This window comes from Hemiscyllium ocellatum, chromosome 39 (genome assembly GCF_020745735.1).
Source record: "Hemiscyllium ocellatum isolate sHemOce1 chromosome 39, sHemOce1.pat.X.cur, whole genome shotgun sequence".
NCBI lineage: Eukaryota > Metazoa > Chordata > Chondrichthyes > Orectolobiformes > Hemiscylliidae > Hemiscyllium > Hemiscyllium ocellatum.
The window spans coordinates 39,944,002-39,956,299 of NC_083439.1; the positions used below are offsets into that span (position 1 = coordinate 39,944,002).

The following is a 12,298-nucleotide window of genomic DNA, read 5'->3' on the forward strand; positions in this document are numbered from 1 at the left end:
AATGCCACAGTGTTTCTGAAAAATTGCGGAGGTGATGGAAGACTTCCTCAAATCTTTGGAACCTTGATGTGGATTTTCAACATTCACCATACTTTGTACGTTTACACAATTAAGCAGTCACAGTTCCCAATACAACATAGACATATATTAGAATTGCCAAATTCATGCAACTCCCCAGTGGTTACTTGTTATCATTGTAAATATTAGTTTCCCTAACCTTCAGAGATTCCCCCTGCTGCACGACTCACTAAAGGTTTCTTTCACGTCAGGCTCAGATTGAATTTCTTGATTACTCCCAGAGCAAAGAAAGCAGAATCTGCTCCAGGTGGGAGTTAGGACTCAGAGCACGCCAGAATTAGCAAGGAATGTGCGGTTCAGTTTACTATGTTCAGAGCAGATGTACAGAAAGCACCTTTTTTTTTGTTGCAGTGCACAAGGCCTGTTTGTGCCAAATACAGAACAGACACCCCAGCAACCCAAACCTTAGTTAGCATAGCTCACTTTTCGAGGTACGTGCGGAGAATTTAAGACCATCTGAATATTTTGGGGATGTTTCTCAATCACTCATTAAATGAGTCACTTGGGAAAGAATAAAAGGAACAAACTGTACTGCAGTGTCCAACCACTAGAGAATCCCAGAGGTCTTACAAAGTGCCAGGTTTACTCAAAGAGTTGGCAAAGAATTAGAAAAATCAGTTAAAGCATCAATAAACAAAGAGTACAGTAAGGATCTAGTACACTCCAGGTTAAGCAATCTGAAGTTACTGTGAAAAGCTCAGAAGCCAGTTGCAATTAACCATATAGGATGGTTTTAAGAAAATGAAATAAGGTGGCCTTCATTTATTGGAGGAAGTTACAAAAACTACAATATAAATAGCTATATTAAATAGGTTATGCTCATCTGTCTGCTGTAGCACTTTAATGTTTATACCGGCTCCAAACAGAAATCAAAATTTTTCAAATTCAGACTAACAGCATGGATGCAAAATTACGAGTCCTAACACTCCTGCGCAACCCAATTTTGTCAAAGCTTTTGGTCTTTCACTAAAGCTAAAATTTAGTCAACAATACCTTAACATCTCTGCACAGGGGGAGTGGGTTCATTAATAGAGGCACTGTCACATAGAATGCACTAATTGAAGACTGACAAACAGACACACAATTAACAGCTAGGCTTTGTTCTAATTGAACAAAATCAATGACAGCCACTTGCTGGTTTATTTCTCAGGGTGATGCCTGGATTAATCAGATTCAACTTGCCTTGTTCAAAATTTCAAACAAAATCCAGCAGTTAACTGTGTTTAATTGTTATATCAGCATTAAGTGGCTCATTCTTCACAGCAGTACTCCACTTGCCAATCAACCTGCACCCTCTTCACATGCAGTACATAAAGTTGCTTTTCCTCTCAAGTTGTCAATTTACAAACAATACCAAAAGGAGAAAAACTTAAAAAAAATTAAGCAATACTCAAAATTTGTACTAACTCTAATTTATATACAAGATATTTTAATAGAGCTCAGGTTCAAAGTGAGAGATTTCCAAGTCCTTATGTATGCAACAGGTGTGAGACCTGGATCCAAACATCCATCAGCAGACTGACCCCATCTCAGCTCTTTTTCAGTTTTATTATTATTGGCTACTTTCTGGCGAGGCAATCTCTGAATTCTGTCATAGAGTTAAGAAGCAATTTCACCAACTGCCTTACAAAACTCCAAAGTAAATAATATCCACACAAATTCATCTATGATAGAAGAGGGTGTCAACTGGTAATAACTGGACTCCTTCCAGCTAACTATCCCAAACCCTGCCCCTTAACAATTTGGCTTTCATTCTTCAAAATTTCAATGTCTCATAAACCAGAATTAATTCATTTCTTGTTTAAATGTCATGTGCCAAGACTAGTTGCTCACTGTGGAAGGTCTCACTTTTCAAAAGGGCTCTTGCATCCCTACCCAGTGAGGGAAAGATCGAACAGCAAATGAGAAAGTATTGTTACAGCTTTGAAGACAAACTGACTGTAAAACTGACAAATTAATCTAAAATGACAATATTAGGAAAACAAAAAAGGTCAACTTATATACTTCCGGGACAGTTTCCTCACCATCCTTAGCAAAACACGCCAGCTTGCATTATAGTTTCAAAGGCCTGACCTAGATTCAAGAGGCCACTGCTGAAACCTTACCTCATTCCAAACCTAATCAATAACTGAACATACTACAACTCCATGTCCATCCCTTTCACTACTCATGTTGCTAAAATGAAACAATGATAATTTTTGTTTTAAATACCAATTTTGGGATGTGGCATTGCTTGGTGGCCAGCAGTTATTGCCTAACTCCAGTTTGCCCTTGAAAAAGTGGTGGCAAGCTGCCTTCTTGAGCTGCAGTCCACCTGCTGTGTGTTGACCCATGAGGGGAAGAATCCTAGGATTGTGACCCAGAAACAGTGAAGGAACAGCCATATATTTTCAAGTCAGGATGGGGAGTGCCTTGGACATGAGCTAGAAGGTGGTGTTCCCACATATTTGTTGCCCTTGTCATTCTGGATTGAAGTGATCGCGAGTTTGGAAGGAAAACAAAAACAGAATTGGCTGGAAAAGGTCAGCAGGTCTGGCAGTGTCTGTGAAGAGAATTCAGAATTAACCCTTCTTCAGAACCGGACCCATAACATTAACTCTGATTTCTCTTCACAAACATTGCCAGACCTCTGAGTTTTTCCAGTAACTTTATTTTTGTTTGATTTACCGCATCTGCAGTCTTTTGGTTTCTATGAATTTGAAAGATGATGTCCAAGGATCTTGGATGATTTCTTCAGTGTAACGTGTAGAAAGTACACACAGCTGCAACTGAGTGTCAGTAGTGGATGCTGTCAGTCAAGCAAGCAGCTTCGGCCTAGAAGGTGACAAGTTTCTGAAGTATTGTTGGAACTGCACCCATTCAGACGGGATTTCTGGTTAATGATAATCCCCAGGATGGAAATAGTGGGAGATTCGGTGATGGTAACACCATCGAATGTCAAAAGGACGGTGGCTACATTTCTTTTATTGGTAATAACCTGGCATTTGTGGGGAATGGTGGCTCAGTGGCTAGCACTGCTGCCTCAGTGCAAGGAACCAGAGTTTAATTCCACCTTGGGTGATCGTGTCGAGTGTACATATTCTCTATGTGTCTGTGTGGGTTTCCTCCAGGTGCTCTGGTATCCGAGTTGTTGCAAATAGAGCTGAAGGTTGGCTGATGATTGCACAACATGCCCAACTTTTGACCTGATGGTGGAGGAAAAGTCATTGATGTAGCAGCTGAGGAAAGCAGGTCTGGCAGCATCTGTGGAGAGAAAGCAGGTTAACACTTCAAATCCCGTGGCCCTTCCTTCAGAACTGGATTTGGAGAAGGGTCATAGGACTTTGTTTACTGTATTTTCTCCACAAATGCTGCCAGACCTGCTGAGTTTCTCAAGCAATTTTCATTTCTCTCACTAGTCAACCCTGACCCAAACCAAGGCCTCGTTCCCAGATCCGGAAAGGGCCCTACTGTTCTTCATCCTCAGAAAAGTCCACACTCTCAACCAATGTTTTATAGAGTGGAGAAAAAGCAAACAGCATAAAGAGCACCAAACTTTCTCACACTCACCTCCAGACGCAGACTTCCCTGACCAGTCCAGACCCTACCCCCACTTCCTCCAAATGCCTTTAACCACTCGGTCACTCCAGCTGTCCTCACTGCCGATGATGATATCACTTCTGTGAATGCTGAGCACACTGCTTCCTCTGACGCTGCCAGCACTTGGCCACTTACAACACCCATCACAAGACCATTTACACATATATACCCACTCCAGAGACAATCTCCACCCCTACTCTCAACTGAACACTACCACAAGAGAGGGGAACTGAGATGCTGGAGGGGAGGAAGGCCGGGGAGAGGTGGGGGACGAGGAGGGGCCGGGGAGGGGTGAACAAGGAAGAAACGCATGGGACGCGGAAGGGGTGGGGGAATGGGGTGGGGATGAAGGGGGGGGGGGCGAGAGGTGGGAGACTGGGGGGGCAGGCGAGAGGTGGGAGACTGGGGGGGGGGGGGAGGAGAGGCGGGAGACTGGGGGGGGAGAGGCGGGAGACTGGGGGGGGAGAGAGGCAGGAGACTGGGGGGGGAAGGGAGGGGCGAGAGCTGGGGGGGCAAGAGCTGGGACACTGGAGGGGAAGGGAGGGGCGAAGGTGGGAGACTGGGGGTGGCGAGAGGTGGGAGACTGGGGGTGGCGAGAGCTGGGAGACTGCGGGGGCGAGAGCTGGGAGACTGAGAGGGGGGAGAGGGAGGGGCGAGGGGTGGGAGACTGAGAGGGGGAGAGGGGGGCGAGGGGTGGGGGGGGGGAAAGGGAGATGGGTGACTGTGCAGGGATGGGGTGGCGAGAGCTGGGAGACGGGGTGGAAGGGGGATCGAGAGCTTGGGGGGGCAAGAGGTGGGAGTCTGGGGGGGGGAGAGAGCTGAGAGACTGGGGGAAAGAGAGCTGGGAGGGCGAGAGCTGGGGGTGGCGAGAGGTGGGAGACTGGGGTGGGGAGGGTGGGGCGAGAGGTGGGAGACTGGGGTGGGGAGGGTGGGGTGGGAGACTGGGGTGGGGAGGGTGGGGTGGGAGACTGGGGTGGGGAGGGTGGGGCGAGAGCTGGGGGTGGCGAGAGGTGGGAGACTGGGGTGGGGAGGGTGGGGCGAGAGCTGGGGGTGGCGAGAGGTGGGAGACTGGGGTGGGGAGGGTGGGGCGAGAGGTGGGAGACTGGGGTGGGGAGGGTGGGGCGAGAGGTGGGAGACTGGGGTGGGGAGGGTGGGGCGAGAGGTGGGGGACTGGGGTGGGGAGGGTGGGGTGAGAGGTGGGAGACTGGGGTGGGGAGGGTGGGGCGAGAGGTGGGGGACTGGGGTGGGGAGGGTGGGAGACTGGGGGGGGTAAGAGGGGGCGAGAGCTGGGGGGGCAAGAGCTGGGGTGCGAGAGCTCGGAGACTGGGGGTAAGGGGGGGCGAGAGGTGGGAGACTGGGGTGGGGGCGAGAGGTGGGAGACTGGGGGGGTGAAAGAGGGGGCGAGAGGTGGGAGACTCGGGGTGGGGGCGAGAGGTGGGAGACTGGGGGTGGGGGCGAGAGGTGGGAGACTGGGGGGGGCACGAGAGGTGGGAGACTGGAGGAGGAAGAGGGGGCGAGAGGTGGGAGACTGTGGGGGGGGAAGGGGGGGTGAGAGCTGGGGTGCGAGAGGTGGGAGACATGGGCGGGGGGGGCGAGAAAGCGGGGGGGGCGAGAAAGCGGGGGGGGCGAGCGGGCGAGGGATAAGGGGGCTGTGTCCTTGTTGGTGCTGTCGCTGGCCCGGCCTCCCTTACCTCGTATGACCAGGCGCACTGGACGCCGGTGAAACGGCGCACACAACGGCCCACCTCCAGGTCCTCGTGGGTGGTGTACATCTCCCGGAGGCACTGGCCGATATGGGGCAGTACCCGGCGGAGCAGCTCCCGGCTCAGGATGACCCCGGGGCCCCCCATGCAGAAGTTCTCGCCGGGCTCGAGTGCCAGCTTGCCCAGCTCCTGCGGAGTGCCCAGGCCGGTCTGGCCCAGGTACAGCGGCTGGCTGCTGTTGAGGCCCCGGAGGAAGTTTTCCAGCCGCTCGCCGCGAATGTAGGTGTCGTCGTCCGCGCGGATGAACCACTCGAAGGCCTGGAGGTGCCGCTCCGCCATGTATTTGAGCATCAGGAAGGACTTCTTCTGCGGCGGGTACGAGTCATCAACCCCGGGCAGGGCGACCAGGGGCAGCGGTAAGCTCAGGTCCGAGCCCTCACTGGAGAAGAACTCCACACGGCCCGGGATGTGCTGGGCCCAGGTCCGCTGGGCAGCAATCGCCCGGCTCCTCAGGTACTTCTTGGCGCTCATGACCCCCACGTAGACCAAGCGCGAGCCCGAGGCCTCTGCATCTTCTGGCGCGACCTGCCGGCCTCCCTGTCCTGGACGGCCGCCGCCGCAAGCCAGTCCCCCTCGTGCACCCCGCCGCCGCTGCAGCCTGCTCAGAGGGCCGGCTCCGGGCGGTAGGAGCCGGGAGGCCAGGGCGAAACCGAGCGCCAGGCCCAGGAAGAGGCCCAGCCAGGAGTGTCTGCACCGGGGCGCCATCCCGGGCCTTCCCCCCTCCCTCTTTCTCTCTCCTCCCCCGCAGAGCGCCTGCCAGCTGCCGCTCAGTCAGCGGGAGCGTTACTGTAACAACCCCGGCCTGGGCTTTTCGCCTTTGGCCGCTCCATTCTTCTGGATCTAGCCTCCCTCTCCCCCGGAGTGCCTTTAATGACGGCCGACCTGCCCGCCTCCTCCACCAGGAGCCCGCCTCTTACAGACACCGCCCTCAGGAGCCAGACAACTACATTTACCTCATTTCAGTCACAGCCTACACTACTGTGTCGGAGCCTGGAACAAATGGCAGCCAATTTAAATCAGGATAAAAATGATCATTTTTCCTTCTTGATGGTGATAATATATCGTTCAGGACGAGTCGCTTCTTAGAAGTGCAGCTGGGGAATCTGTTCCAGCTCATCGGAAACCTTCACCATGCAGCGCACTCTCACTACAGCACTCGGAACAGCTGCCCCTTGTTTCGTGTGGCCATAAATCAAACTCAGAACTGAGCACAAAAACTTACAGGTGGAGAAAGGGTCTTAAAATTTACACATTGTAGAGTTATGGAGATGTACAACATGGAAACAGACCCTTCGGTCGAACCTGTCTATGCCGACCAGATAACCCAATCTAGTCCCACCTGCCAGCACCCAGCCCATATCCCTCCAACACCTTTCTATTCATATATCCATCCAGATGGTTCTGGAGATGAGCAGGCCCCTCGTTCCACTATGTCGATTGTGATTTACCTGTACTTGGTCAATAGTCTACTATGGCATTTTAAATGCTGGCCCAGATGCTTCTTACTAGGTTGCAAGAGTATCTACTTCCATCACCTGCTCAGACAGCACATTCCATATTTCTACCACCCAGAGTAGAAAATCCCCTCTATCAGATCCCCTCTAAACTACTCATTCACCTTAAACTTATGCTGTATCGTTTTAGATATGTCTGCTATAGAGAAGATTCCCACAATCTGTGCCTTTCAATTTGTAAATCTTAATCACTCTCCCCTGCTTCAAGGAAAACCAAGCCCATCCAGTTTCTCCTCAAAACGGAGATCTTCCATCCCAGGCAACATCCTGGTGAATCCTCTCCACTATCAGAAGGATGTGTGCAATACCAACTGGGCCTAACCAATATTTTATAAAGTTGGAAAAAGACAATATTCTACATCCTAGCTATCCCTTCTTCACCATACTGTTTACTTGTTCTGACATCTTCAGGGTTCTATGGACTTGTACACCAAGGTCCCTTTGTTCTGTGCATTGTGTAATTTACTGCTAGACTGGCTGTGATCGGTGCTTTCCCTTAACCCTAAATTGCACTGACAGGAGAGCATCAGTTGTACAGCATGGAAAGAGGTTTCTCAGCTCATTTTGCTCACAGTTATGAAGCATCTTTCTGATAATATCTCATTTTTCAGCATTTAGTTCACAGCCTTGTGTACTACAGTGCTTTGATTTGATCGAAATAATTCTTAAATTGTGTGATGGATTCTGCTCTGCCACCCTTTCAGGCAGCAACTTCTAAGTACTCAACACCCTCCAAGATACAAAATCTTGCTTAAAATCCCTCTAAACCACCTGCCTCTTATCTTAAAATCAATGGCTGCTGGTTTTTTTTATCCCTGTAAGGTTGCAAGTTATTTCCTATACACCCTATCACTACCCTTCAATTTTGTACACAGACTGGACTACTTTCAGCCTTCTCTGCTTTAAAGCAAACTCTAGACGATTGAGACTGCCTTTACAGCCGAACACTCTGGCTTAGAAAGCATCATCATAAAACTCCTCTGTACTTTCTTTCATGTAATCACATCCTTTCAAATCAATGCAGTGACCAGGAATGCACACATTACTTCAGCTGAGGCCAAACTAATGACTTAAGTTCCATTATAATCTCACTGCTCTTTTGTTCAGTGCCTCAAATAATAAATCAAATATCCCATAAGCTATATTAATCACCTTGTTGCTTTCAGGGATCTGTGGACATATACACCAATATCTTCTGTATATCCTAGCATCCTACAATTCATCGTGTACTTCTTTGTCTTGTTAATCCTCCCAAAATATATCATTTCAATTCTCAGGATGAAATTACACTTGCCACTGTTCTGCACATCTGACCAGCATGACTACATATCCTGTGTCTAAGGCTTTACTCCTCTTTATTCACTCCACAATCAATTATCGTGTCATCTACAAACTTACTGATAATGCCTGCTACATTTATGCCTGGCTCATTAAGGTACACTGCAATCAGCAAGGGACCCAACACCAAATTCTGTGTTACCCCATAGAACACAGGCTTCTGATTATAAAAATAATCTGACCATTAAATTCTGCCTTCTGGATCCCATGGGCTCTTAACATCTTAACCAGTCTCTCATGAGGCCTTGTCAAACACCAAAGTATGTCCATGTAAACTACATCAACTGCACTCCCCTTTAGCATGTACCTCATCACCACCTCGAGAAACACAATCAAATCCATCAGACATGATCTCCCATTGGTAAAGCTATGATTATTCTCGTTTAATCCTTTTCTATCCAAGGAGAGATTAATTCTGTTCCTCAATTTTTTCCAAAAACTTCCCTACCACTTATCTGGACATGGGGGTGGATCCAATTTTTAAACCACTAAACCTCCTTCAATTGTAACCACTTGTACTTTCTAAGTGTCTTTAGGACTTCTGGTGTTTTGAGGCTTACCTTCAGTTTCCCTTTGCATTCTTTTCCAATATGGTGCATTTCTCAAAATCCAGAGTTTTCTGGTTGGTCCCACTCTTCAACTTTATGGGAATATGTTGGCTCTGCACTTTCACTATTACACATTTCTGAATGACTTCCACTGCTGTAATGTAGATTTTTGTGCAAGTAGCTGCTTCAAGTCCACTTTTGCCAGATCCTGTTTAATATTAAATTGGCATTCTCCAATTCATAACCACCTTTTCTGGTCCATCTTCGTCCTTTTTTACTACTTCCTGACATCACATCCTCTCTTCTGGCACTTTTTACATGCTCCCCTGGATATTTTTTTAAGAATTCCACTAATGCTGTCAGTTTGTCTATCCCAGTTAATATTGAGGAAATCTAAATCCCATACTATTGTCATCTTATTATTTTTACACTTGGAATTATTAACCATATACTGCTTCTATCATTCCCTGACTATTTTGGAAGTTCATAATACATTCCCGACAACGTGACTGCCCCCTTTTTGTTTTCAAGTTTTGTCCACTTGTGCTCAATTGAGGAACCATCTATGATATCATCCCTACTTACTGTAGTAATTGACTGACTGATCGATATTACACCACTTCTTCACTCTCTATCTTGTGTGAAGATTATACCATAGAATATTAAACTTAAAGTCTGTTCCACCCTCAAACTTGATAGCAATGATATCATATCCCATTGTGTCAATCAGGACCCTCAACTCACTCTCCTTGTTCACTTGACTCCTTGCATTAAAATGAAATGCAATCCAGTGTTTTCATGCTGTCTCAACTCTGCCTGCTAGATCGACTTAGCTCTTCTCTTTATTGGTGCATCACGCCCAATTGTACCTCCACTCTGTATACCATCATAGAATCCTAACAGTGTGGAAATAGGCTCTTCTACACTGGAAATAGGTCTACACTGACTCTCCAAAGAGTAACCCATCCAGACCCATTCCCCTACCATATAACTCTACATTTACTCCTGAATAATGCACCTGCACATCCTTGAACACTACGGACAATTCAGATGGTCAGTTCACCTAACCTGTACATCTTTCGATTGTGGGAGGAAACCGGAGCATCCAGAGGAAATTCACATAGACATGGAAGAATGTGCAAATTCCTGCAGAGAGTCGCCCAAGGCTGGAATTGAGCCCAGGTCCCCAGTGCTGTGAGACAGCAGTGCTAACCACCGAGCCACTGTACCGCTCCCTAACCACCATCTTTCTGGCAAATTATTCCCCCCCACCAACAGCACGAACAAACATTCCTGCAAATATGTTGGTCCCTTTACGCATTCAGAAGTTTGTACAGGTTTTGTATTTCCCCGGACATGCTGAGGGGGAATATTGGGGTGAGAGATGGGGGGAATGTATGATGCAGTATGAAGCTAAGGCAGTAAGGAGTGGGTTGGGGTGGGGGTGGGGGTTTGTGTGGGTTAGATGAAGGGTTATGGGGGTGAGAGGAATGGATGAGAGGGTAGATAGGTGTGAGAGGGTAGATGGATGTGAGTGAGACTGAGCCAGATCACCACTTCCATTCTTCCTCCTGCTTGACAAATCCAGGCTGAAAGGCATCAATTTTTGTGCAAGCTCCACAGAGCGGAGTTCTGACCATACATATCAGAGGCAAGCCAATGTCAGCGTCAGTTAAACTCAACTTTCAAGTTCAACCCCTTGTCTCCTAGAGATCAAGACCTAGGCCTTAATATTTTTCTTTCTCCATTTATGCTTCTTTACCGAAACAGCATGTAAGTTTACTATTGTGTTAAATTGAAATGTGGCCCCTCCCCTACCCATGTAAAAAGGTTAACAATCCTTTGACCTAGAAGGTCATGGACTGATACATGGGTACACCATCACTACTAAGTTCCTCTCTAAATCACACATCATGCTGACTTTGAACTTCATCACTGTTCCTTCCTTGCCTTAGATCAAAATCCTGGAACTCCCTCCCTAATAGCACCATGTACATACACCACTGGTTCAAGAAAACATCTTACCACCACCGTCTCGACGGTAATTACAGATAGAAATAAATTAGGGCCTAGCTGGTGATGCTGACTTCCCAAAAATAAAAAAAAGTATTCCATTAAAGGATTTTCTCCAAACAATTTAGTTTGAAATCAAAGCCTAATGAAGGTTCATTAGTGTTTGTGACTGGCCCTGTGGTGTTTTTGAATGTTTATATTTCACCTGGAACAACACAATGTTCTTTTTTTAATTTCAGGTATTTTGCTTAGACTTCACTGCTGGTGTCTTTGGCTCAGAAATTGTTATTTTTACTCTGAAAAGAAACAGTTTATTTGAGCCTCATTTAAAAACCTGATTTAATGAATATAAAACATCGGTATCAATCCACTGCCAGGTCATCAGAAACAGGTATGAAAGCTGGCTTCTTGTAGTAACAATTATAATTACCTGCAAACTTTTATGGAAAATCTCATGAAAATGGAGTTGCTTCATAATTTTCTTTCTCTTATGATATTCAAGGCTACCAAGACTGTCCTTTCCAGCATCAGATCAGCATTATTTCCAGGAATGTTTTTTTTTCGCTGGAGCCTGGTCAGGATGTATCTATTTCTACCACAAAACAGTGCATCAAATTTTTAAGATGAATTTCAGGCTAGAGTTCTACATCACATTGTACTGTATACAACTCCTGAAAAAGAAACTAAATATTATTTTCATGTCACCTCTTCGAGTTTGTCAGAGTTAAATTGAGCAATCACACTCAAACCAAGGTTACAAACTGTCGTATAAAACTAACTTCAAACTGTACTGATTCAGGTTTGAAAAATTGAAAACTAATGTAACCTGTGACTACCGTGATAACTCCAAAAATTTGTCCCAATTGCTTAAGTTATCTGTTTTCCAGTGTGTTGGGTGGTTCGCAGCTGTTCCACGTGGCAGTGCAGAGTGCGGTTTTGTCGTGTAATTATTGCTGGACATATAAAAATAGTGATCCCTCAATTAGTGCTTACTACCCGTTGAATGCTGTAACCTCAAACTGTAGTGTAAACTCCAAGGGGAACTCAATCATATATTTAAAGAGCCAACACTGGCTAAAAAACTTGAACTGTGCTGCAGTTGAATGCTATCGGCAGTGGCTTAGTCATATCACTCAATTATTAATCCAGAGCCCAGACCGATTAGATTGGATTAGATTCCTACAGTGTGGAAACTGGCCCTTCGATCTAACAAGTCTACACCAACCCTCAGAAGACTAACCCTCCCAGACCTATTTCCCTCTAATTTATGCACTTAACACTATGGGCAAATTTAGCATGGCCAATTCACCTGCCCTGCAAATCTTTGGACTGTGGGCGGAAACCGGATCACCATGAAGAAACCCACGCAGACGTGGGGAGAATGTTTGTGTGGAGTTTGCATAGTCATCTGAGGCTGGAATTGAACCTGGGTCCCTACCGCTGCGAGGCAGCAGTGCTAACCACT

At 47.0% G+C, this 12,298-nt stretch overlaps 1 protein-coding gene and 1 long non-coding RNA gene across 2 annotated transcripts in view; one reads left to right on the forward strand and one right to left on the reverse strand.

Annotated features, from left to right (window-relative positions):
• The window catches only part of chsy1 (chondroitin sulfate synthase 1), a 28,755-nt gene extending 22,446 nt beyond the window's left edge, over positions 1-6,309 (reverse strand). The window contains exon 1 of the mRNA XM_060853305.1: positions 5,349-6,309. Within this exon, the coding sequence (XP_060709288.1) occupies positions 5,349-6,125 (777 nt within the window). The 5' untranslated portion in view covers positions 6,126-6,309. The remainder of the gene's footprint in view (positions 1-5,348) is intronic.
• Positions 5,535-11,423, forward strand: LOC132834410 (uncharacterized). The gene is made up of 3 exons (XR_009647180.1): positions 5,535-5,873; positions 11,073-11,224; positions 11,336-11,423. It is a non-coding gene; the product is annotated as an uncharacterized LOC132834410 (long non-coding RNA).
• The last annotated feature ends 875 nt before the right edge of the window (positions 11,424-12,298 follow it).